The 26550-nt window shown below is 38.8% G+C and overlaps 1 protein-coding gene across 1 annotated transcript; it reads right to left on the minus strand.

Moving 5' to 3' along the window:
- Nucleotides 1–787: 787 nt before the first annotated feature.
- Nucleotides 788–25748, minus strand: snx18a (sorting nexin 18a). Its single transcript, XM_053481478.1, has 2 exons — nucleotides 23951–25748; nucleotides 788–2156 (listed from the first exon to the last, which is right to left on the minus strand). The coding sequence occupies exons 1-2, from the start codon at nucleotides 25371–25373 to the stop codon at nucleotides 1903–1905; spliced, it is 1677 nt and encodes a 558-aa protein (XP_053337453.1). The 5' UTR covers nucleotides 25374–25748; the 3' UTR covers nucleotides 788–1902.
- Between the last annotated feature and the right edge of the window lie 802 nt (nucleotides 25749–26550).

Consider the following 26550-nt stretch of genomic DNA (forward strand, 5'->3'; position numbering starts at 1 on the left):
TTTTCCGGATAGACCTGATATATAAATGTACTGTAAGTGGCTCTGGATAAGGGTGTCCGCTAAATGCCATAAAAGTAAACATGCACACAGTGCGATACATTTAAACGCAATTTTGCTGTTTGTTGGCTGTCTACTATTTTAAAAGTGCACCATGTATTCGAGTTTTTAATAAAACATTATTATAAATGATAAAATTTCTATGTGAACACCTCACCTTGACATCTATGCAAAGACCAAAACAACAGGCTTGTACTGTACATTCAGCTCGGCAAAGAATCTTGTCAACAAGCAACAGTGCACCAAACTGAGACGAGATGTTCAAAAAGACAAAGAAATTCAAAGAAACAAGGCAGGTTATTAGTGAAAATGTAGTAGAGCAAACAAAAGCCCATCTGCAGTTCCTTAAGAAACAGGAAAAAACATTTCACAAACCCTTGCTCAGCATCTGGCGTTGAATTGAAAGCCTCGACAGAAAAGCGGCCTTGTTTGTGTAGCAAAGCGTTGTTACAGCCAGCGGAATCCAAACAGGATTTAAAAATAAATCAGATTCAGCTTCAGAAGGAATTGATATTTTGCTTTTCTTTTACTTTTAATGACTTGACACACACTGCTTAAAGTTTAATAGCACTAAATATCTGTGTGTAGACAAAAATGCAGTGCACTCTGCAGAGGATAACGGAAGCCGCTGAACCTTTCTGACGATTAAAAGACAATGCTGGGCTGATTTCAAGACAATCATTGGATGATTCCTGAATAACAAACACAAACAAAAACGACATCACAGGGATAAGTTATGTGCAGGGTTTATTTTTGAAGAAAAAAAAAGTGAAAATTTTTTTTCAAGCTGTTTTCTTAAACACGATGTTAAAAAAAAACATTCAGGATGAAATAAAATCGATCCTTAGTCCTCCATGGGGTTGCACGTCCGGTCCGTAGGAAGTGTCCGTGATAATACACGACAGAAGTGAAGTCCTGAGTGAGCCACGTGGTTAGGCTGTTAATCACTTTATTTACAGTAAATCCCTGATCCACGTGTCATGGGAATATTTTCATATCTATTACCAAATGATTGAGGCGATCAACCCAGGGCACAACTGTTTTCTTTTAATCCGGTTTTCTGGAGTGTTACTGAAAACATCATGGGAAAACATAAAATAATAAAATCACTCCCAGAGCCAAATTAGGACATTCTGTTCCCACGTCTTCTCGTAATGGAACACGACCCACACAACCAACATTTTTTTACTTTAGCAGCAAGGTCCAAAAAAATAAAGGCCTTATAAAACATCTAAGAATAAGTACAATATATAATGTATGTAATGTTTTTTTTTTATTATTATTTATTTATTTTTTTAAAAAGGAATTAAAAAATATTACAAGAGACAGGGTTGAGAAGGCACGGCAAAGTGAAGACAGCTACTCATCAGATCTCTGTAAACATTTCGAAAATAAGCTCACTTCTGAAGGTTGGCATGAAGGAGTGCAGGAGCGCACTGCGATTTATAATCAGATTTTCCGTGTAAATAAACTGCTGTGTTAGTAAAGCAGAAATTGTGCTTTCCACAATCTGGAATGCTTATTGCCCCTCAGTGCTATTAGTTCCACAGAGCTGTAATCTAATCTCCTAGCTGTTAAAAAAAAAAACAAGTCTTCCCTTCCCTTTTATCTGGAAATCATTACCTCTCCTAGAGAGAGTTAACGATATCTCGTCACATGATTTCCCCCTGTACGCTTTAATCAGCCCTGCTCTGCGGCGACAAGACATTCATCGTGTAGATTAAAAAATAATAATAATAATAAAATAAAATGTTTTCTCATTTTTTTTAGCGTATTGCTAAACTAGAGGCTGGCTAACATTCACCTTCCTCCTGGGAAAATGAAGATGAAGGGTTTGTGGTGGATTTAGACGTTGTCGTACTGCTTGAGCGCGTCCTCCAGCTTAACTGTGACTTTCTGGAAGAAGCTGATCTGCTGCTGCAGGTAGTGCTGCATTTGGGCCTTGAAGTCGCGCACGCGGATCTGGTGGAAGTGCTGGATTTCGGCTAGCGTGGCAAACGAGATGATGTTGCAGCGCTCCGCGATGCCGTCGGCCTGCTGCCGCTCCATTTTACCCTCCTCCACGTGTTTCTGGCTCTCCTTCACCTTGGTCAAAGCACCTGTGGGAACACAGCAAGGGGTTGGAAATTAAAATAATGCAAAAAACAAACAAACAAAAAATAACAATACACACACACAAACACACACAGAAATAGTCACTAACTTATGAACACATTCTGTTCTGGGAGTACGTTCGCAAGTCAGATTTGTTCCCAAGTCCGACAAAGTCTTTGTACACCTTTGACACAAATATACAATTTAAAGCATACTAGTCCACTTGACTAAATCTATGTCCCCTTTCTCCATACTGCCATCATTTGGCCAAAAAAACAAAACAAAACATGACTAAGAAAAAATAACAATAAACAAATTGAAGTGAAATGAATCTTTTCCACTGAGTTTATCGGACTGTGAACTCTGGATTGTCTCACACATACAGTATACCGGACTTTAGACATTTTATACATTCACTTGCACACTGAAAATATTGTTTATAATTGTAAATATTGGCATCTGGTGCACTGCAGCGTCTATGTTTTTGTGAGCATGTGAGCTTTCGTGACTGAACTGGAAGTAGAAAATATATATGTGTATAAATTCGTAAATCGAATGTTCGTAAGTCGGGGACTACCTGTAATTAAGAAATATGGTTAATGTGAAGCGATTTGTATATTTCCAGGCACTTTTGCTGCCACCGCAGATTATATTGTGTTAACCCTGCATTAAAAGGTCCAGTAAACTGTAACCGCTGAATTGTTGCAGTTATTGCTAGTTACGTAGACAACTCAGCTTCAATTAGAATAAAAGTCTGAAACACTGTTCAAATGAGTACAGTTAATGTAAAATAAATGTTAAATGTTAATATAATTATAGTGATGTGTCCTTAAAACTAGTGATATAATCACTGACAAAATACTTCAACTGTATGTGTGTTAGCGTTGGGCGATGTCGACCAATTTGGCATCGTACAACGTCTAATGTGCTTCTACTACCTGCCTTGCATGGTCTTTGTTTTACCCATAACCAAACCATAAATAAATAAAGATAAATTACACACAAATTACCACCCGTCAATCACTTTTTCCGTGGGACTCTGGCATGAATAGGCACAGTGATCTGTGCCGTTATAATAGCGTCGACAAACATGGTTGGTAAAAAAGGTGCAATACTTTGGTTTTAGAACTAATGAAAGTGGACAGCCCCGAGATACGTCTAAAGTGGTGTGTAGGATTTGCGGTAAAGTTGTCCACGCAAAAGACTAACGACAAATTTACATGACCATTTGCACGTTCACCATCCAGCAGGATACAGCTCATTGCCAGAGTCATCACGCACAACTGAACCAGTGCTCCGTCTGAACATGTGTTCAGCACAGCGGGTAATGTTGTTAATCCACTTCGCAGCTCATTAAAACCAGAAAAGGTGAACATGTTAGTATTTCCGTCCAGAAACCTTCATATTTAAACTTGTTTTTTGTTCCAAGCTCTGTTCGTTATGGTAAAACCATAAAAAAGGCATATTTGGTGTAGTTTATTTAATTAAAATTATTCAGATTTTTTTCTGCTGTTTTTGTATGCCTCATTTATTAATGTAAACAAACTAGTTCATGTAATTCGTTTGAAGTTCACTGTAACTTGTATTGTGATCGCTAACAACCTCCTTGTTATTATTTCCTCATAATAATAATAAAATAAGTAAAGATGCGGAAATTGAAAGCATGCATTTCATTATAGTGTGATTAAGTGTGTGTTTTTCCCGAGCTGGTTGTTGCTGCGGCACGGCATGGAGGATCGCGAAGCCGGCTCAGCATCGTGATGTCTATCGGCCATCGGTAATGGACGATGGCATCGTCTATTGACCCAACCCTAATGTGTGTGTACACATATTAGAGCCTTTGATCACTGAAAGTAAATTTCAGTGGGAAGTAGTTGCACAGCCAGTACATAGTGACGTCGTTTTTTTTTCTTCCCTCAACTGCTTACATGTTACTGAACGCTAGTGCATTTCCCAATAACCGAAACTACATACGTTTTGAAATCACTCATTTCATTACAAAAAAACAACAACTCTAAAGCAGTGTTTGCATTTAGATCTTATGTAATCTGTGCTGTTTTTATGGTTGTGCCTGTGGGTAGTTTACAACTAAAAAACACTATATAATACTGCATTTGAGCCATAATAAAATATAATGTAATGTATATAACAAACATGCAAGCCTACAATTATTCATTTTTATAATTTTTTAAGCACTTTTATTTTAAAACAATCCTTCTAATGATTTAATACACCACTAAAAATCACATACAAAGCTTTTTCTGTTGTTTCGTCAGCACATTTAATTTACACAAAAATTATCCGCACTCCGGTTACTTTCAAACTTTTGTTGCCCTTTTTTTCTCATAACTTTCCACTCAAGGCTTCTGTCTCTCCAGTCATTGCTGTGCAGGTGTGAAAGTGTTACATCAGTTTATTTGTACTTGAGGTGCGAGAAAAAAAATGGATGCCCCCGCTTGTGATTTGCACAAAAGAAGAGAAGCGTGCAGTGTTTAGTTTTTTGTAGTCTGAGGGTTTACCTGGTGCCATAAGACTTTGTTCACAGTATAGAGAAAGTGTTTGGATATTTCTGAACAGAATTTGGACCGGTACTCTAAGGAAGGTGGATATTTTATTATAGAGAATCATTACTAGTGACAAGACATGGATTAATCACTACGAGTAAGAAAGTAAACATTAGAGTATGGAACGGAAACATCCTCAACCATCGGCCAAGAGAAAGTTCGAAAGTCAACCATCAGTTTCCTGGGATTCTCATTACTGGGGGCGAGTATTGGAACATTATCAGGAAAAAGTTTTAACAATTACAGTTAAATGCTAATTGTGTGATGCTAATTGTGAGATGTGAAGTGCTGAAGCCTAAACTTCGGATTAAACGCAGAAGACAGTAAGTTTTGAGGTGATAAAGCATCCTACTTATAGGCCTGACCTCGCTCCATCTGACTTTCACTTGTTTTGTCTCCTAAGAGCAGCCCTACGACAACGAAGATTCACTTCTGATGAAGAACTGAAGACAACAGTGTATTTGTGGCTCGCGGCTCAGCCTAAAACATTTTTTGGCCAGGAAAAAATAAAGCTTGTTGTCAGACGAACAAAGTGTATTGAAAAGGAAGGAGATTATTAAAAAAAAATGAAGTTTGCGAGCGTTTTGCAAGACAAGCAAAGATTTCTAATTTTGACTTGAAAAGCAAGCAAGTCTTGGTTTACGAGTACCAAGTATCATGTATCACGCATGCGCTTCTTGTTTTGATGCCGAGCATCACGTGATCACAACTGAGCCAATGGTTTTTTTCTCTCTCTTGCGCTGCGTAATTGTGGGTAATCGTCTCCCCTACTGGGTTCAGGTGCAGGTTCATTTGTTTGTTTTACTTTCCAGCAGTGATTCCATTAGTATGCGCTCACACAAGTGTCATTAGCGATGTTTCTTGCAAATTTTTCCGACAAAACAGTCTTTCTGTTAACGTCTGTGTATGTGTGTGTTAGTGTGAAATTCAAATAAGAAAAAATAACCGTTTACTGTGTAAGATGAGAAGGGGGAGACAAGAGGGGCTGAAAGTAAAAGTCTCTCTTACATTAGCTTCTCACACGTACGCACACGCAACACACACAGCGTCTGCATGCATAAGCGGAAACATTTATCTGTCTGGATTTATTTTATTTTTTTTATTAAGGTAAAGTGAATATTAATTTGTGGAATAAATAATTAGAGTTTTCATTATTTCTTATGGGAAAATATGCTTTGGTTTATAAGTATTTTGTAATAAGAGCCTGCTTCCGGAAAGAATTATGCTCGTAATCCAAGGTTCCACCATATTCGACATCTCTAAAAGTTGATTTAAAAAAAAAAAAAACACAGTGCTGATAATTTGGGACTCACCTCTGTAAATAAACCTGTACAAACTAAAGATGTAGATACAGCAGATTGAATAAATAACAAATTTCCCACTCAAAGTAGAAAGATCACTTCTGACGCTTGACTATAAACTACAAATGACTATTAAAAGACACAATGTTGACATTTAATTTAAAAAGATGTGCAAAAAGTTTCCAAAGCAGCTCTGGTCTTTTAATAATGCATGAGATTAGCTTTATTTATCAAATTTTTGCTTTGTTTATCTTTTGTTTACATGTTTCCTCATCCATCATTTATCATCTTTCATAGGAACATCATACTGTATGTTTCTCTTCAAACCTGAAGGATGTTTTCATAATTTTTTTTTTAAAAACAATTTTATACTTATGTCACGCTATGACTGAAAAAGGTTTTGGCACCCTTGACCTAACATATCTTATTTACTGTTGCCATGAAAAGTAGTAAGCACATCTTCTGCACACTTTAATGTCTGATTGCATTACACTGGATGAAATAAATAAATAAATAAATAAATAATCTACAGTGCAAAAACATTTTAGACACCCTAACCATCAGGGCAATACTTGATAACAGGATATCACTGCTTCACAGCCAGCTATTAGTCTCTCTATTCTTGTTTAACAAATTTTTTCACCCACACTTTCTTGCAGAATGCTTCTAATTATAACTGCATGCACACAATGTATAATGCATATTTATGCATGATCAATTTACATAAAAGTCACGAAACAAACCCATTACAGCAGAATACAGGTTTCCCCCGCCTTCCAGGACCAAGTGCAGTAATTTAATAGCTCAAGACAAAAATTCATTAGTGGTGTTTTGTTCCTGCTGATGTTCACCAGATTGCACATTATGACAAATAAGATCAGTGCAGAGAGAAAAAATGTTTGAGAAGTCAAGTCAAGAATCTGGTGTTTTTTTTTTTTTTTAAACTGTGCATGATTTGCACATAAAGATGAAAAATCTGTTATGCAGCATTTGAGAGCAAGATGTGTGAATGAACTAAAATAAGCTTCACGAGTGCAACGTTTCCTTGAACCGAGTAGCCTTGAACTAAGAACTGAACATTTTTACCGGTTCAGCACGACTTCCCTAACCTAATCAATTTGACTAACTCCTTCGAGGGACACATTAAAACGTGCACTGCTCCAGGAACTGCTTGAAAACCCGGTTCTAGCTGGCTTGGGTTATCCAGCTGATAAAGTCTTTATCATCATGTCTACAATTAGAGTTTTGATAAAAGTGAGTGTGACTTAAGATAAAAAAAATAAAAAAAACTTGACATCAGAATAATAGTGTGTCGGAATGGAAACTGTCAATGTGAAACCATACGTCATGAGAATACGAACAAGATTTGACTAACTATGGGCATCTGGCAAACACTGAAATATTTACATATGCCCTAGAGCTCGGTGTCACAATCCCAGTACTAGATTCAGTAAAAAAAGAAACTGTACAGTGCTCCAGTTTCATGTTTGTCCTTCTTCAAGACACATTAAATACACATACAGGACATGACCTTCCAGGAAAAAAGAAACAAACTTGAGAGTTTATTTAACATGTAATATTATCAAACATTTTAACGACTAACTTGTATGCCAGCTCTTTGGTTTCTTGTTAAGACTGAACCTGCATTAACGGGTTCATGGAAGGAAGTAAAAGAAAGCAATGTTCTCAGCTCAGACAGCACAAAGAAGTTCAGAGCAGAACACCACTATTGAAGGGAAAAACATACTGAAACATGTTATTAAGAAGCGTATACACATGGAGCATGATGCACAGGCTCGTGAGAGTAGAGCAAATCTGTATATAAACTATATTGCCAAAATATTTGCTTGTTTTGGAGTGCGTTATGGGAATTTTTGACCATTCTTCCAAAGGTCAGACGGGAGAAGGCCTGTCTCCGCTCAAGTTCAAGTCAAGTTCCTCCACACCAAACTCGCTTGTCTTTATGGACCTTGCTTTGTGCACTGGTATAATATGGTGCAGTCATATTTGAACAGGAGGGGGCCAAATTGTCCAAAACATCTTGGTACACTGAAGCATTTATAGTTCCTTTCACTGGAAGTAAGGGGCCAAGCCATATACATGGAAAAAAAAACACACCAGTTCCAACATAACTGCGCACCAGTGCACAAAGCAAAGTCCTTAAAAATATGAATGAGCGAGTTTGGTGTGGAAGAACTCGAGTCCTGGCCTCAACCCGATAGAACACCTTTGTGATGAATTAAAGTGAAGACTGCGAACCAGGTCTTCTCACCCAACATCAGTGTCGGACCTTACAAATGTGCTTCTGGAAGAACGGTCAAAAATTCCCATAAACACACTTCTAACCGTTGTAGAAAGCCTTCCCAGAAGAGTTGAAGCTGCTTTAGCTGTAAAGGGTGGACCAACATCATGTTAAACCGCATAGATTAAGAATGGGATGTTACTCAAGTTCATATGCATGTGAAGGCGGGCAAGTGAAGACGTTTGGCAATATAGTGTATCTTGTGTCCTCTGAAGACACTTACATAAAAAATATTTACTGTCATCAGCAAATCAATCCAGTCATGAAGAACGAAACATGGATTTAAAGCATAAAAAAGAAGACCGGATTGACTTAATCTGCGTCATGTATAAGCACTAGAGGTGTTATTTCAACACCAGAGATATTGCTGCATAGGAGCTCGCGAGCATTTGGTAGAAGGTCAGGAAAAACACAATTTATTTCTCAGCATTTCTGAAGCTTCTTTGACTTTCCGCATTATCCTAAAGGATGTTAATTTATCTTTCTAGCCAGAAGATCAATCTTTTTTTCTTGGTCGATTAAATACATTTGCAAACAAAATAAACTTTGACAAATCCCTTACAAACATCCCATAGCTTTTTTCTGAAAAGAGAAATCGTTTTCAGAGTAGTCTTTCTGTGTAGTTTGCATCATTGACAAAACATAACAGCTGTCTTGTCTTAGGTTGTGATCCGTGCTGTCTGGTCACGGCTTTACTAAGCTGTATGTTTAAATGCTCCTGTGTTACAGGTTTTTTGCATGTGAATCAATAATTGCACCATGAGGAGCAACGGAGCGGAAAAGCAAATGGGTTTAACCGGTGTGATGACGCAAAAAGTTGGCAAAAACTGGGTGGTTTTGGTGAACAAACTTTGTTGCTACAGAATAAAAAGTAGGTTATGTTATGTGAGATGATATGAAGTGTAACCTTCCCAAGTCAGCCAGGAAAAAATAAACTATTTCAGGAAATAAGATAGCTAGCCTTAAAAGCAAGTAATAGCCTTGTGTTTAATGCTAGAGTGATACTGTTGGTTATCTGGTTGTGAATCCAAATTCTGCTTTAAAAAGAAAACAAAGAGCAAATATTAGACACTCTCTGTAAAAACCACATAGCAGGATAGGACACATTTTTAAACAAGCTTTGTATGTTTCTATAGCTACTAAATACGAGCAAGTAAAAAAAAAAAAAAAGTCAACACGACAAAAAACAACAACTTTTTTTTAAAGACATTTCCAGACAAAATGTGAATGAGGAATAAGCATTGCTGACAGTTCATCCTGTCTCTCTTACAAGCCCAAAGCAGTAAGTCTAAAGCATTTTAGTACCATCAGCATTCAAGCAGGCAACATGGTGGCTGTGTGAAAACGAGCTCTGTTGACATGCTTGAGGAAAGGAAGTAGTTTCTACTTAAGCGGCACAAAGAGTTCTCACTACAGACTGACAGGCAATAAACAAAGTAGCACACTGGCCACAAAAATGTTCGAAATGAACGACGTAGCCTCTCTTGCAACAGCACTTAAAGAGAAACTCTAGCAGCTGAATACTCTGTGTGTCACCAGCCGATGGACATTATGGTCTCTTAAGGGAGCGTGTGGAGGAGGAGAAGGTTATTGATTTGTCACTTTCACAGCTTACATACGGAATGAGCAAACTCTTCCATATTTTCCCAGGAGCTGATCATGGCAGCCTTGAAGGGATGTGAATCACAGAGGACCGATTGATACAACATCATCACGATTTCTAGTTTTCAATACGAAATGTATTGCGATTCTGTCAGTTAGACAATGTTATACAAAATTCCCATTAGATATTATGATAGCTATTATTATTTAGATTGTGTTACAATTTTAAACACAGAAATAATTTGCTCAGACCACAATCTGTGAATAGTTTACAGCGTGCAACCTGTAAAACTTTCATTAATTTAAAAAATTGAGTGAGTGGTGGTAGTAGGAGCCTAAATGTGAAGCCCCCTAGTGACGGGGAGGAATTGGATACGACTAAATTAGGGGGAAAATAATAGGGGAAGAATCCCACCCCCAACACTGACTCCAAAAAAAAATAAAAAATTATATATATATATATATATATATATATATATATATATATTTGGAGTCAGTGTGAAAATACATGAAGTGCCAGACAAAAGAATCGCGATATATAACTCAATCAATTTTCTACCTTTTCTCTAGTGAGTAATGCCGCTTTAATAAACACTCTTTTCACAACCGGATGAGGTTTTGTAGTCCATGTGTCATCTACTCAGCCCATAATCAGAATTAAAAAAAGAAAAAAGAAGAAGAAAAAAAAAACAACATGTTTAATTGGGTTAAAGGTTTTTCTGTTGAACTTAGCCTATGTTTTAAGGTCATTTCTGCCATAACAATGAAATTAATGCTAATGTGCATTAATGAGGTTAACTGGCTTTGTTTACATTACCAGCCAGTAGTGACTTAATTAACATTTAAAAGAGCACATTCTGTTTTTAAAATGAAATAAAGGCAGAAATACGTAGAAAGAAAATCTGATTTCTAAACAAGCCCTTTCTAAATTTAATTTCTCTACAGAGGAACAGGATGAGAAAAAAAAGAAAGAAGTAAAGCAGTTATGAATAAATCACTATTTAAATATTATTAACTGTAAACAAATTAAGAGCAGCACTTAATTTCTGAAAAAAAAAGGTTTTTTTTTTTGCCTAGAAAGTTAACTGTGTTGATTAACAGAACTTCCCCCCCCTGATGAATAAAAACACCCTCAAAATTTGTTTGCCAAATCACAAACCCCCTCCAGGTGGTAGGCGTACAGTACCTGTATCAAATGTCAACCACTAAAAGAACCCCTTAGCAAGGGTATTAATATAGAGTGGTTTACCACAAGATGTAAAACCTTGGTAAGCCTCGAAAAACAGGAAGACCAGATTGGTGTTTGATGTTGAAAAAAAAAAGAGCCTGGACAGTTCTGAAACAACATCCTGTGTACAGATTTTGACAAAGATCATCGTTATCAGAACGAAGGGAAGAGAAGAGAACAGCACGGAAAGGGGAAGGCCCTGCTTAGGATCTGATGCAGAACACTTTATTGGCCAATAAAACATTCGCTGATGATGTGATTTTGGGGGGTGGGGGTGGGGGGTGTATGTATGGGTAGCGGAATGTTCTACGATAAAACATGACCTGAACACTGAGAAAAAGACAACAAACAGTACAATACCTGCACCAGTCTTCAGACTGAATGTAGTAGCGCATCATTTGTTTAAAGTGGGAAGTACTTAAAATATGAGCTAACACAAGTTTATCATCAGTTCACACTGAATGAAAAAAGTCAATCCTTCCATGATGTGATGAATATAAAAAGGGTGGGGGGCGTGCAGTTTTTCCTAGCTTATTGTGTAGCTTTTTTCTGCATTGACCAACACAGCATAATAAAGTGTGTTCTGGAGCGTCACTTCAGGAAAGTCCCTAGGGAATTTGGACACACCCATTGATATGCTTTTACATCAGGCCCGTACTCAGACCTCTGTATTTCTGTCTTTAGTTGCTCCCATTCTCACTTAGTCTACATACCGCTGGTTCTGTACAGGGTCAGGGGAGGCCTGGAGTCTATCCCAGGGGACTAGACGGGATGCCAATCCTTCCTCCAATTAAATGTGTGAATAGATATTTATTTCAGAGATCCAAGACAAAGCATTGACAAAGTCCCACTTTGACAGTACTGGTGTCCTGCTTTACTAGTATTTGGAAATTTTCTTCAGGATCAACAATGTATACATCTATCTATTTATCTATCCTCTAAAAAAGAATTAACATTTGGTCAGTAGAGGTGTGTGAAGAGACATGTGGTTTGTATTTTTCCATTATAATAAATTACTTTATATATACAAATAAACAAAAACTTGATGCTCTTATATGTGGCACTAATATTATGATAAAAAGGTGACAGAGAACATAAGATTTTCTAAACTTTCCCAAAGTTCACCCTAATTTTTAATCAATCTAGAGCCATGTTAAATCTGTGAAACAAGTTAAAATGTGTGCTAAAGAAAACACTACAGTAAGAGAAAATCCTTGACTATATTCAAATCTATATACTGTATACTAGAACTATTCTCAAAGAACAACTTCTGAACCAATCAGAATCAAGTGCTCCCCGATCTTATGGTATTTTAATTAATAAGGCATGTTGCACTCGTGTGTAATGAGAATTTTTTTTTTTCACTAGACAGAACGTAACACCTGATTTCATTACACAGTTCTTCGTTGTACAAACAACGTTATTTTAACATCGTCTCTTCAGTCGTTCAGTTGTGTGTTGTACAGACATGTTTCATTTTGTGCAGTGTCACGTAGCAGAGCACAAAAAGAATTTAGTGACACAGATGTTCAACTTCCTTTCTCGCTGAAGGAAAACATTTCAGGACATTCCTCAATCACCCATTCCCACCCCCACTGTTTCCCACCCCAAAAAAAAAAAAACTCTGGCAACAGCAGTCTTTTCATTACAGATACCTATGGATAAAAAAAAAAAAAAAAGCGCCTGGAAGGTAGATTTTTATCTTTAAGAGTTACATTTTCTTACGTTTATTTGCCTTGAGACTGTGCATGTGTTTAAAGCTTTGTGTAAAAACACTAAAAGAACTAAAAATAAATTCTATAGAGGAGACGACAGAAGCGAGTATTTCTCACCTCTACTTTTCACCGATGTCTCAGTAACATCATTTCCTTGCCAATTTGGCTGAGCAAAGTTTAGCACATTCAAAAAAATCTAAAGGCTACGCGCTCTTAGTGCACCCGACTCAAATTAAAAAAAAAAAAGGCTCTAAAAAGTCATCAACAATAAGTCTAAAGCCTGCGATAATATAGTTAGCCATCCATCCATACATCCATTTAGGAACCTCTGTAGTCCAACTTGGGACCGTGGAGGCCAATGGTGATAGCCATTGTATTTATTCAAATTTTTTTACGACTGTAGTAAAACCTCACACGCTCATTCACACATTGCAGGTAATTTGGAAAGCCTAATCTGCATTTCTTTGGACTGTCAGAGGAAACAGGAGAACCGGCCAAGCACGAGGAGAACATGCAAACTCTACGCTCACAGACCCAATGCAGAAATTGAACCCGGACCCTAACGGTGCAAGACGACGTTGCTAACCACTAAGTCAGACATGACTAAAGGCTGGTACATTTAAGCTGATATGGATAAGACATTTATAGTCTCAACAAATAAAATAGGTGCTAAAATAGAACATTAAAAGACGTTTAAGTCTGGAGAATATAGCTGACAAGACGGTTATAGACGCGTCATGTAAAGATTAGGTAGAAGACTAAAGCTTGGGCTGTTGTAGACAGCTAGAGACTTATTAAATAAACAGGAAGTGCTAAAATAAAAAAATAAAAAGTTTAAAACAAAAAAACTGATCGATCTGATATTTACACCCATCTTGTAAAAACATGACATCCACAGGAAGTCTAAAGGCTTATATTCTGTAGACTATAATATAGACCATTAAAATAAAAAATTGGCTAAAATTGGATAATTAAAAAACAAAAAACAGAAAGCCTTGTACATCTCACTATTGTATACACTTTTTAAATAGAAAGTCTGAGACAAAAAAAGTCTAAGACATCACGATAAAATTAGATAAAGTATCAACTATTGAAACAAACAAAAAAGAAAGATAAAAATATAGGCTCTCAAGGGGAGGAACAGAAATGTGTTCGCCAAGATCATCCTGACATCACAAGTTTAATTCCCGGACAATTCTCTGCTACCCGCTGGAGCAGATAGGCCGCAACTCTCTCAGGAGGGACAGGGGGCATTCTCACACTCTCTTAGTGACTAAGGCCAAACACATGCATCTATGAGCTGAGGCAAGTAAAAAGGGTAATATACCGCTTTTCTCAAAATGCGTTCCTACCAATGCGTGAGATCCCTGGTTGGTAGCTGTTGCTGATTGGGGACTAAATTGGGGACCTATCTTTACATATACATCTACATCAGTGTTTTCCACAGGCATGAAACATACTTGCAGTGGTCGCCAGGGGAACATTCCGGTCTACTACATACAACAAATACATATGACATGACCTTAAACACAACTTTATTTATTTGATATTTTTATTAATTTTACATTTCAGCAATCCAACCAACTAACTCCAACTCCCCATGAACTATATGTTCTATATGAACACTCATATACCTAAAATTAGTGACGGTGAGGTGATTGGTTGCTTTACATCTCAGGGAGCCCTCATGTCTGTGTTTCCTTCTGGCTCTCCCTTTTAGTTATGCTGTCATAGTTAGTCCTGCCAGAGTATCTGCTTGCACGCTACAGTAAATATACATTCACATTATACATTGTGTGACTGTGACCAGACCTAACTGCCATCTCTCCTCTTCTTCTCTTTCTCCCTCTCTTTCTCCCCCTGTCTCCCCCTTTCACTCTCTCTGTCGAGCTACACATGTCGTTCCTGAGCTGCCAGTGATCCAGACTCCCTCTGCCCTCCGGACCTGTCTGACCCATCCTGGTGCCCCGCTTCTGGTTGGAGATCTCATCACATGGATGCCCCGTGTGTCTCTTTGGGATGCGTCTGGTGTCTGGGGATGGTTCTTTCTACCTAGAAGACGGTTCTGGCCTCGACTGGTGTTGGCAGCTGTTTCTCTGAGGACTTGACTGTTCAATAGTTCAGGACTGGAACTTTATACAAGTCTACCTGAGTTTTCAATAACTAACTGGACTCCATATTAACATCAATTAACATCAACTGTTATGCTGAACTGCCTGGCAACTAACACACAGTATGAATGCAGATCAATTCCTGCTTTCTGTTTCACCCAAATAAGGATGGGTTTCCTGTTGAGTCTGGTTCCTCTCAAGGTTTCTTCCAACTACCATCTCAGGGAGTTTTTCCTTGCCACTGTCGCCCTCGGCTTGCTCACCAGGGACTATCTGACCATTTTGATTCATACACATTCAAATTCCATACAAACTTAAATAGTTCTTTGATTGTGTAAAGCTGCTTTGGGACAATGCCAATTGTTAAAAGCGCTATACAAATTAAATTGAATTTAATTAAAATTGTTAATAATAATAATAATAATAATATGCACACACCATATCCATATTCCAGTAACACGTTTTAAAAATAATAATAACTTCGGTTCTACATAACATATCAGAAAACCCAAATACACAGTTTGATGTCTGAATTAATCTTTTTTTTTGTTTACAATGCAAAACTGTGTTTACTGATCTCGCGGTATAAGAATGAACAGGTGCCTCTACTAGTTAATCAACTGCGAATCAGATCAGTTATACCTGGGCGGCTGCATATATACTTGGGCGTATACTTAAGTGTACTCTATGTGTGGGAAACACTGTATAAATCTACATCTATCAAAGTAAAAACTATATACTATCAGAGGTGCATTTACAGCAATGTGTAAGAAGTAGCCCACATTATATTGTGCTGCAGTTCTTGCAGTTCACAGTGTTATGGATATGTATTTAGTTTTAAAATGACAATAGATTACAGAACTGGACTATGACAGAAGAATAACAGAACTACAAGAGTAAAACTAATACTTAACATCTTTAAACACATCTGACTCCCAGTAACATATATGAAACAGTCTACTCTATGACGAAATGGTTTTTCTGAATGACTCTACATTCAAACACACGATGGCGTGGTCATTATGAATGAAGCGTACTCGTCCTTACGTTCCAAAATTTGTTCACGCAGTTGGATGATTTACCTTGCTGGCACTGTGCTTGTGCAAACTGTAATATTTAAAACCCCTACCTGCAAGTGCTGCGCTCACACGGGACGGCCGACGCTAAACCACAGAGAGGATGCAAGCTTGTAAAGTTGCGATGGAGATTTTGTCTTTGCACAAGCCCTCACAAAAGTCATCTCTGAGAGACCTTTAGAGACCTGCTCTTGTACTATGCTTCTGATTCAATCAGTAATAATTCTCATTTTTGCCCTTTTAAAATATCTAGAGAAATGAAATGAAATCAGCCAGGATCATGAACCGAATATGTATCCTTTGCTATAAACAGATTTTGGTTTTTAACGCTCTCCTCCTGAAAGCGATAAACCTCAAATCATTTACACGAAACATACACCACTTGCGCGCCACTTCAGAAGCCCCATAAGGAGAAGGGTAAAGCCACCATATGAAACAGTTTAATAAAGACCTTTAACAGACTGGTGAATCAGAGTAGAGAGAGAGAGAGGAAACACGTGTTCCCTACTCAGCACATTCATCCCTCTTTTGTAAGAGCACCTGGAAAATCTGTTGAAGTAGTCAGTTTCCTGAAAACGCAGAACGATCTTGTGGTCACAAGCTGGACCACTCACTTCCTTATATCGGCATGAGAAATAGGCAGAACGCCTTTTTTCTTTTTCTGGTGAACTGAAAAGCGAGCGTTCCAAGAAACTCAAAAACTGCGTGCGATAATGCAGGATGTCGACTTCCGATGTTTAATGGAGGTTTTATCATGATGCGGGTCAATATGCTACGTGCGTACACATGGGTAGGAAAGAGGTACAAAAAAGAAGGCGGCAGCATCTGCATACTAAGGCTAATGAGAGACTTGATAAATTGATTATGAATGACATTTTAATCAAAATGATATTACATATTTATCCTGATTTTTCGGGCCCCTAATTTCTAATCCAATTTCCATCCGGTGCGTTCCCCCATCAAGGCTACTACCACCAGTCAAGGAGACCTGAAAAGTCTCGCTTATTTTCTTCTGCTAGAAGCATCTATTTGAACTGGCTGCTTACGCACGGTTGGGACGCAGTGTAACACACTCTGGGGACAGCGCTATTTGCTTTTGTGAGCTTACAGACGCCCATAAGTGGCTGTAGAGCCGTGATTGATGTGAGAGCGCACAAGTACCTCTCATCCCTCCCCTCTGAGAGAACTCGACCAATCAGCTCTCCACAAGCCCTCTTCAGGCTGTGAAAGGTTACATCATCACCCGTGAATCAATGTTTAATAGTGGTTGGAGACCAGTAGGTTTGACCCGACAGCGAGTATTGAGAACAGCCGAGAAGATCTTCTGGGTCTCCCTTTCCTCTATCGAAGACATCTACACCACATGCCACATCCACAAAGCCACCAGCACTGTGGCTGATTGGAAAAACCCCTCTCACCCATCCTTCACCCTCCTGCCATCTGGAAAAAGATACCGAGGCATTCGGACACACACATCCAGATGGTGCAACAACAACTTTGCTCCTGCCGAAACCTGTCCGTCTAAATCAACCTGTAATTGCACTTTTGCACAATTTTTATTCCTTTTTTTATTTCCACAAAACTCTTTTCTATCTTTACTAAAACTTAAAAGATAGGTTTACTGTTTCTCCACCAACTATTGAAATGTGTCATGTTGTAGTGATGTCACTTTGTCGTTCTTGTTTGCATGTGCACTTTATATAGTTTTTTTTTTTTTTTTTTTACAGAACTAGTTTTCTGTTAATTTCAAATGTCTCGTCTCAATGTCAATCTGTCTCATCTTAGCTATTTAGTTTTATTACAGTTTAATTTATGTTGTAAATTTATGTTGTATGTAGCATCTCGGTCCTTGAGGAACATTGCTTCGTGTCACTGTGTATGCTTCAAATGACAATAAAAGTCTACTTGACTTGATTACATTACCACCAGCTGTAGGCCTATCTGATTTTCCACATCAGCCTACTTAAAGTGTCTAATGCGTCCTTTCCTGATCTTGTCTTGACTTGTCCGGTGTCTTGACCTCTTTGTGTGCTTTATCCGGTACTCCCACACACTCTTTATTCTCAACTCATCCCTTTCATTGCCACTAAGCATCTAGATGCAGTTCTGTAGGTTACATCATTGCCACCTATACTGTATATCCGACTTTCCAGTCCAGTCTTTCTCAAAAACATTAAATGCTTCTTTCCGTGATCAGTGTCTCCCTGTTCTAAACATATTTACATATTTATTAAATGATCTTTAATTTATTTGTAGTGACAATGCATTGTGATGCAAAAACGAGATGGTTGTCACTCATCATGGAAATGTCTGACTCCAGCATACTGTTAATTCTTGATTCAATACGACCGATCACCACAGATGGAACACCAGGTTTCCCAAGTTAAGATCTATAGAGAGGATACTGGATACATGATCACATGTATTTTATAAACAAAGCATTCTGCAGTCTAAGCCATGACCAGTAATCATGTGCACATCTGAGGTAACTGATAGCAATATTCACATTATATGATAGCTGTCCCCAAAGACTGCAGTCTACAGTGCCCAAGAAAGAGACGAGGAAGATCGGCATTTTAACCGACTTTCTATTTATGGTTATTTATTATATTATAGTAAAAAAATTGACAGAACTTATAAATGTACTTTTTAAAGATATAATAGATCTTCAGAATGCTCTCTCTCTCTCACTCACTCATTGTCTATACTGCTTAATCCAGTATACAGGGTTACATGGGGCCTGAACCCTATCCCAGGAAACTTGGAGTACAAGGGTTCCACACACACACACACACTACAGGCAATTTGGGGACATCAATTATCCTAATCTGCATGTCTTTGGACTGTGGGAGAAAACCCACCAAGCATGGGGAGAACATGCAAACTCGATGCATGCGGAGGCGGGATTCGAACCTGGCAAGGAATCGAACCAGGTGCAAGGCGGTGCAAGGCGACAGTGCTAACCACCAAGTCCCCATTTACATATTTTTATACAAACAAAACACACAACATTTTGCAAGCTTATGATTGTGACATAAAAAAAAAAATCAGTCCTTTCAGTCTATATTTTTAAGAGCACGCCCTTGATCATTTACGACGGTGGTGAAACAGCAATCTGGATCTTTTACTTCGCAAAAGCAGAGGAACTGGCCGTGCTGCATCCTTCAGCTTGTTTAGCTAGAAAATAAGGAACTTAGAATGCGAGACAGATGACAAGTGACAGACAAAGTTGTTGCAAAATATAGAACACGCATATCAACCAAGTTGCTGTGTTTTCTATCGACAAGTGTCCGATTAATTACAAGCACGATCTTCAGAAGAACAGCTAACAGGCATTGCTTTGAACAGCTCTAATGACTTGTTACTGTTAATAGATGTTTTGCGGTTTCCTTTGGGTGTGTAAGCCAAAACCAGTGGTGCTACGTGTGAAATTGTGGGTGGAGCCCAAGTGATTTACAGCTGGCATTGTTCATGAACATTGGTACAGGATATAGAAGAACGAGTTAAACAAATGACATAAAGGGGCGCTAGTGTAAAGATGAAATGCATACAAACACTCTTTGATGTTAAACAAAAGTTATAAGGCGAAAATATATCACAATACTACTAGATATTTCTATGATACATAACGTGTATCATTATATATACAGGTTGCGTTTTAAGTTTAACCCTAATTTATTTCTCTAGATATTTATAATCAAAATAATTTTTGCCCCTAGAACATACAAAACATTGAAAATAGATTCAATTATTATTTTGACACATTATGTTGTTTACAGCAACGCAAAATTCTTTTCTTTACATATCTCAGTTAGGAAACTGGGGTCAGAGCGCAGGGTCAGGAAGGATACAGCACCCCTGGAGCAGACAGTGTAAAGGGTCCTGCACAAGGGAATAACAGTGGCAGCTGTTGGCTTTCTATCAGTTATCCAGAGCCTTATCCCTTTAAGTCACCACTACAGTATTAGTATTAAGTAAAAAATAAATAAATAAATAAAATAATAACCTTGATAAAAAAAATTTTTTTTTTGATGGGCTAGATGATGGCAACTCCTGTCTTTCGTGAATGCTTGAAAAAAAAGTGCAAAGTTGAAGGACGCTAAGAAGTCACAGCTTAAAATCATGACATATTCAAAAAGAACTTCCTTCCCTTTTGAAGAAGATCGTGAAGGAGATTCATCGACTAACATTAGTGCTAAAGGGATGACGGACAACCAAACGACCTCCAAACTGTTATTTGTTTTTAAACGCTTCAAAGGAAAATAACTGCTTGCATTTAGAATAAAACAAAAATAAATCATTGTATCAAAGTTTGCATTGTATCAAAATAAACCCTTTTTTTCCCCTTGTTTTTAACAAGGTAAGTACAAATAATTATCTAATAGTCTGAAGATGAAAATCTGTTCACCCAGGCCAATAATTAGTCCACATGTGCTTATTGCCACACATCATTTTGTTACTCTACACACCTTTGTGGCTTGAGGTGCTATATAAAAAATTATATTTTTGTGCAGCACTTGATGGCGCTGAAATAAAAGTTTACAGGAGCATGTCATTTTTCTTAACAGAGAAACTTTAAAACAACATGTTTTAATTAAACCTAAAAGACTTCGTGTGTGTGTGTTGGGGGGGGGGGGGGTATATATAATAATTTTTTTTTAACCTCATGAAAACAACCTTGTGAACATTAAGTTAACAGATGTCACCTGGTCGAAGAGAACATAAGGTAAACTGTTATATAATGATACAACCTTTCGGTGTGAGGAAAAAAGTTGACAATCATCATGAGAGGAGAGTTCATCCCTAGCACAGGTTCAGCGACAGGATGAGATTACTCAGGCACTCACCTGAGTGTGTGAGTCACAATGATCTTGCTGTAAAAGGTGACAAGATTGAAAGGTTAAAGTCGCTCAATCAATCTAAGCGCTCAGGGGAAAAAAAGCTCATTAAGTTACAGCAGAGTCAGCGCAAGTTCTTTACTGGTGCCATCACACTGGTGCCTCTCAGCGGTTGTAGCGATGCAGTCACTGCTCGTTCCAAGCGCCCGACTGTGTTTATAGTGTTTTGTCCATGAGCCATACGTCTCCGATAAAAGCAAATGCCCCATGAACTAGTGGTTTGTTAGTCAAATCTAAACAAAATTCCAAATCGCTACCTTGGATTGGAGAAGACGTCATTACACCAGGAATCTGAAACTGATGCCTCTCTAGTACAAAGGACTTGCACAAGCTTGCTGATTATGCATTAAAAGGAAAGGAACATGAACGTGAGTTGCTGTTTAGTGTGTTTACACTGATCTTAAGCAACCCGCCTGGGTCAGAGTTTTAACTTGGCTATTGGGTTGTTTAAAAATTAAATAGATAGAAATAGAATCAAAATAATAATAAGTACATAAGCGAGATTCCCATGCAAGGCTGTTCAATGAATTGTTTAATTCAACTAGAGGAATATAGCTAGGGCTAATAAATTGTCAGAACTTACTTTGAATATACACTACTGTTCAAAAGTTCGGGGTCACTTGCAAATTTCTTTGTTTTTGTTTAGTGATTTATTTTCTACATTCCACAACAATACTGGGGATTTTAAAACTATGAAATAGCACATTTGGAATTAGGTAACAACAACAAAAACAACAGTTAGTTGTTATTTTAAGACACAGAGGTCAGCCTTTCTGTAATAGTTTTTGCAACAACAGTATTGTCAAGTGCATTTGCAAAATCCGTCAAGCACCATAATGAAACTGGCTCTTATGAAGGCCATCCCAGGAGGGCGAGACCAAAACCTACCTTTGCCGCAGACGAGAAGTTCATTTAGAGTTATCAGCCTGAAAAATGACTAATTAACAGCACTTCAGATTAGAGGCGTTATGAAGTCTTTACAGAGCATAAGTAGCAGACACATCTCACCATTAACTGGATTTAGGAAGTGACCCCAAACTTTTGAACGGTAGTGTAAATCAGATGCACACACAAACATTTAAAGCACCAAAACAGACACAGATAGCGGCATTGTGTCAACCAGTACCCTCCAGTAACGGAGTGTCAGACGAGTCACCCGGCCTGTGCAGTCTTATCAGTTCAATCAGCTTTTGTAGCATCAGATAAGAGATGAGTTGACAAACTTTTGAATCAGCTGAGTAAAGAGCAATAACATCGACATTGGACCGTTTTTATGACCACATTCAAAGATCGCATATTTGACTATTTCTTTAAAAAGTTAACAACCCCCCAAAGAGAGGAGTGTGGGTGTTAATGCCACAGCTAAAATTCCCCTTAGATGTGTGCATTTTTTCACACCTTATTTAACTTCTCTTGCAAATGCACATATTCAGTATCCATGTTAATGAGCCACAGCCGAGCCTAACAATAGGCTTGTTTAAACTGCCGTCAACACGCAAATAGCAAAAGGAACAAAAAGTAGGAAATGTTTTTTTAATCATATTTTTTGTTTGTACACACACACAAAAACACTCAAACACACACTTATCATACTGTCAGGAGTAGACATGCACGCAAACACGCAAAAACACATGCAAACACACATTTACATACATACACACACAAATACATACATACACAAACACAGACACGCGCACACATACACACGCGCACACACACATAAAAATGACTACAAAGTATATTTTGCATAATATGTTTTCTTAACAATTTATGTGGACATACTTTTTTTTATTTTCTATTAATGAGTGGTTAGTTTAAAATCAGTCTTGAAAGCCTAAGGGTAAAATGTCATTTTACATTAGGGTATTATTTGACTAGTAATTATTATCATAATCCAACTGCGTTTTAAACTTACACATGCTGGGTTTAAAAAAGATCATCATATAGATATACACTGCCTGGCCCAAAATAAATAAATAATAAAAACTCATTCTAATCATGCCAAGATTTAATTCGGTCAACTTTAGCTTTGATTACAGCACAAATGTTACAGCACAAATGAGCCTGTGCCATCATGAACATTAAACTCCATTAATATGATAACCTGGTCATGTAAAACATTCAGCGTCCTACAAGTTCTTAATTCTACCTGTCGTATGCGGTGGCTACTGTTCCATTAGGTAAGGAATGACTGTGACATGCTTACACTATGACATATAAGTCGACAATGAACAAAATTTCTGTTTTATATACAGCATATAGATTAATTAGCTGTCCCTAAAAGCAAACCCCAGATCATAACACAGCCCCCAGAGGCTTTTACAGTGACTGCTATGCATGATGGGTGCATCACTTCATGAGTTTCCCTTCTTACCCTGACACGGCCATCGCACTAGGGTCAATCGAATCCATTAAAGTCCTATCTTTATGCTCTCTAACAAACTGAAGTTTTTATCTGATTAGTCTCACCAACAAGTGCAACAAGGAAATGGTTCTTTAACTATTCAACATAGTTCTGTTTTTTACTGTCGTTTTTTTTTAACCATGCAACTTTATCAAATGTTTAATTAATCTCTATTTTGTGCGTGTTTTATTTTTTTATTCAAGTAGTTGCTGTAATTTTTTAAATGAAAATAGCTGTGGGATTTTTGTTCAAATCACACATTATAATGAGTTCTTAAACCTGCGTAAAACTAATTAATCAGGTGCCTGCTGCTCCAGTAGTACTAACAGCTATACTTTGTAAACAGTAGATTATGTTCCACAAATACACAGTCAAAAGGTCCTTTCTCAGTGTGTATTTACCAATGGAAAAAAACACGTCACATCAGCAGATACATAATCCATGTGACTCAGCAATCAAACGAAACCAGAAGCAGACAACGCTTGTGGGTTACAGGCAAACAAATAGGGTCATGCAAACACCCAGTGTGGTTTAGTCAAGTCCAAGAATTTCATCCCTTCAGGATATGAAAATGTGTGTGTGTGTGTTCGCTACATACCTTTCTGAACATGGATGATGTCAGGGTAGTTGGCAAGATGTCCTTGGTACAGTGCAAGGAGATCCAGCACTGGGTCCACGTCCTGTTTCGGTTGTTCTGCAAAGTAGTCTCCGATGGCTTCGTAAGCATCGCCAGTGTATGCAAGCGCATGGTTCAGGCCGGCAGAGTACGTCTGCTGGTCAAGCTCGAAAGCTTGGCTGAGACTCTTAAACGCCTGGCCGACTTTCTGATACTCCTTCTTAAATCCAGTGATCTGTTTCCTTGCAAACTCGTTGAGCGTGGCGTTCACCTGTATCACGCTATCGTCCATTTTTTTGGTGAAGCCTCTAAACCCGTCAGTCTTACTCTCGACTTCTTGCAAGTCGAGAGAGGACGCAGGTGTGCTGATCGTGAGGAAGAAGTTCGCTCCGACCATCTCGTCCTTCTCCGCCTTCCTCTTGCCTTGCTTCCAGCTCTTTTCGTCTGTACTGCTGCACGTCAGAAAGTGCTGGAAGACATCACACCTGGACAGCACCGGGTGGCTCGTCATGTGGTTCATCCACCATATCAGACCTTTCCTTCTTTTGGAAATGAAATCCTCTTCGAATCGGCCGGTGGCCTGCTTCTCGGGGATGTGTGGAACTGAAATGACCGGGAATTTCTCGACCAACCTGGCGTAGAGCCAGTCGAAATGCTTATACCTACGGTTCACCGCGTTCTGCGTGTGCGTCGGAGTTAGTTTATACGAGATGTAGCTTTTCATCCCCTTAAATTTCGTCTGCTTGGTCGGATCGTCGATGGTGCACAGAAAAGGGTACGGGTTTTCCTGCCACTCGGGGCCATACTGCCCGATCACCACGCAGATCTTATCGCCGTCCTTGACAAATCCGGACGCCTCGCCCAGCACAAACGCCTCGCCTCCCGACTTCACGAACGTAGAGAACCTGTTAAGGTTTCTGCCCACCGTAGCCGAACTCTTGGCTTGCTGAGCGTTCGGACCACGGGCCATGGAGGACGTGGACACCCTGTAGGTGTTCGGCCCGTTTTCGTAAACGTGGAGACCTCCACGTGTGACACCCGGCTCGTCAGCCACCGTCGAGCTGTCGTCCCAGTCGTCGTCCCAGTCGTCGTCGCTCCCTTGGCTTGCTGGGTAGCTCTGCTGTAATGGAGGTGCTGCATTGGCATAAGTATTGGCACTCTGAGAGCCCTGGTACGAATCAACAGCAATGTTGTTGTTGTTAAGGGAGGAAGGTATTTCGTTCTTCAGGACCTCGACGTAGGACGCAGGGATGAGTCCTCTCTGCCCGTTACTGTTCAGTGCCTCCAGCCAGCCCTCTATGTCCTGCTCACTGTACAGAGTCACCATCTCATTCTCCTTCACCGAGATCTCTCCCGGGTTTTCAGAAGCAAAGTCGTACAACACTTTCGCCTGTAAACCCGCCATTATATATTTATATACTTCTTTAACAAGAATAACAAACAAGCCAAAGACCAAACACCAGCCCGTTAGCACTGCAGCTAACGACGGTAAACAAACGCGCGAGCCTGACAAACACAAACCGACTCGCGCGCAACTTTTTCCGCGTCGCTTACGTGTCCGCGAGCGCACCGAGAATCGTCCGGTTCCTTCCGCTATCCCTGGGAAACCAGCGCCCTCCGGTCATGAGTCCATTAACGACGAGTTATATGTTGTTGTTTTTTTTTTTGTTATGTATTAACTATAATCCCACAGCGCGGTGTTACACAGATCAGGTCTCCATCGCTTGAGTTTCTAGCTCACAGTGAGCAGCACCGCGCGCCCGTCCCACTCACTCACAGCCGAACGGTCTCCCTCTACAACAGCGCATTACGTCATCGAGTCGAATCATCGTGGGCGGACCTGAGCGACCAATCAGGAGGCCGAGAATCATTCCTGTGTGGGCGGGGATAACGTTGAATTCAACAGAGTCCCCTGTTTTAGGGCAACTTTTTCAGTTTTACTGTACAAGTGCGTGTTTTGCACTTTATGAAAAAATCTCTCTCTCTCTCTCTCTCTCTCTCTCTCTCCATATACTCTTTTCAGGAAAAGAAAGATACTATATTATATTGTATATTGAATGTATATAGATGTATATTATAGATGTTTATACATAACGTATAGAAATAAATTTAGTATTAAAATATTTACACACGTTTTTCTTTTCCTGAAGTGTGTATTAATGTTGTGCATTTTCTTTCTCTCTCTCTCTTTAAATGTGTGTGTATGTACAGTATACATATAGCTTATATTTATACACACACAAGTTCATGTACACTCACTATGTTATATTAAAAGAAATCATACACTATAAATTTGACCAAATGTTTGATGACATTCAACTACCACATTGGGTTGTAAACACTCAGTCCCTCATCTTCTAAAACACTTGATCCTGTATACAGGGTGTCTGGAGCCTATCCCAGGAGACTAAGGGCATGAGGCAGGACTACACCCTGGACAGGGTGTCAGTCCATCGCAGGATACACACAATTTAGAAACACTAATTAGTCCAATCTGCCTGTTTTTGGACTGAAGGTGCGAGGGTAACCAATAAGCCAACGATAAGCCACCTTCCCTAAATATTTGCCACAAATTTGCAAGC

This window comes from Clarias gariepinus, chromosome 21, assembly GCF_024256425.1.
Source record: "Clarias gariepinus isolate MV-2021 ecotype Netherlands chromosome 21, CGAR_prim_01v2, whole genome shotgun sequence".
NCBI classification, from domain to species: domain Eukaryota; kingdom Metazoa; phylum Chordata; class Actinopteri; order Siluriformes; family Clariidae; genus Clarias; species Clarias gariepinus.

Excerpts from the sequence above, each read along its gene's own strand:
- snx18a (XM_053481478.1), bottom strand. The coding sequence starts at position 25,373 with ATGGCGGGTTTACAGGCGAAAGTGTTGTACGACTTTGCTTCTGAAAAC. Across the intron at positions 2,157-23,950 it reads CATCATCCATGTTCAGAAAG|GTGCTTTGACCAAGGTGAAG; the intron begins GTATGTAGCGAA and ends GTGTTCCCACAG.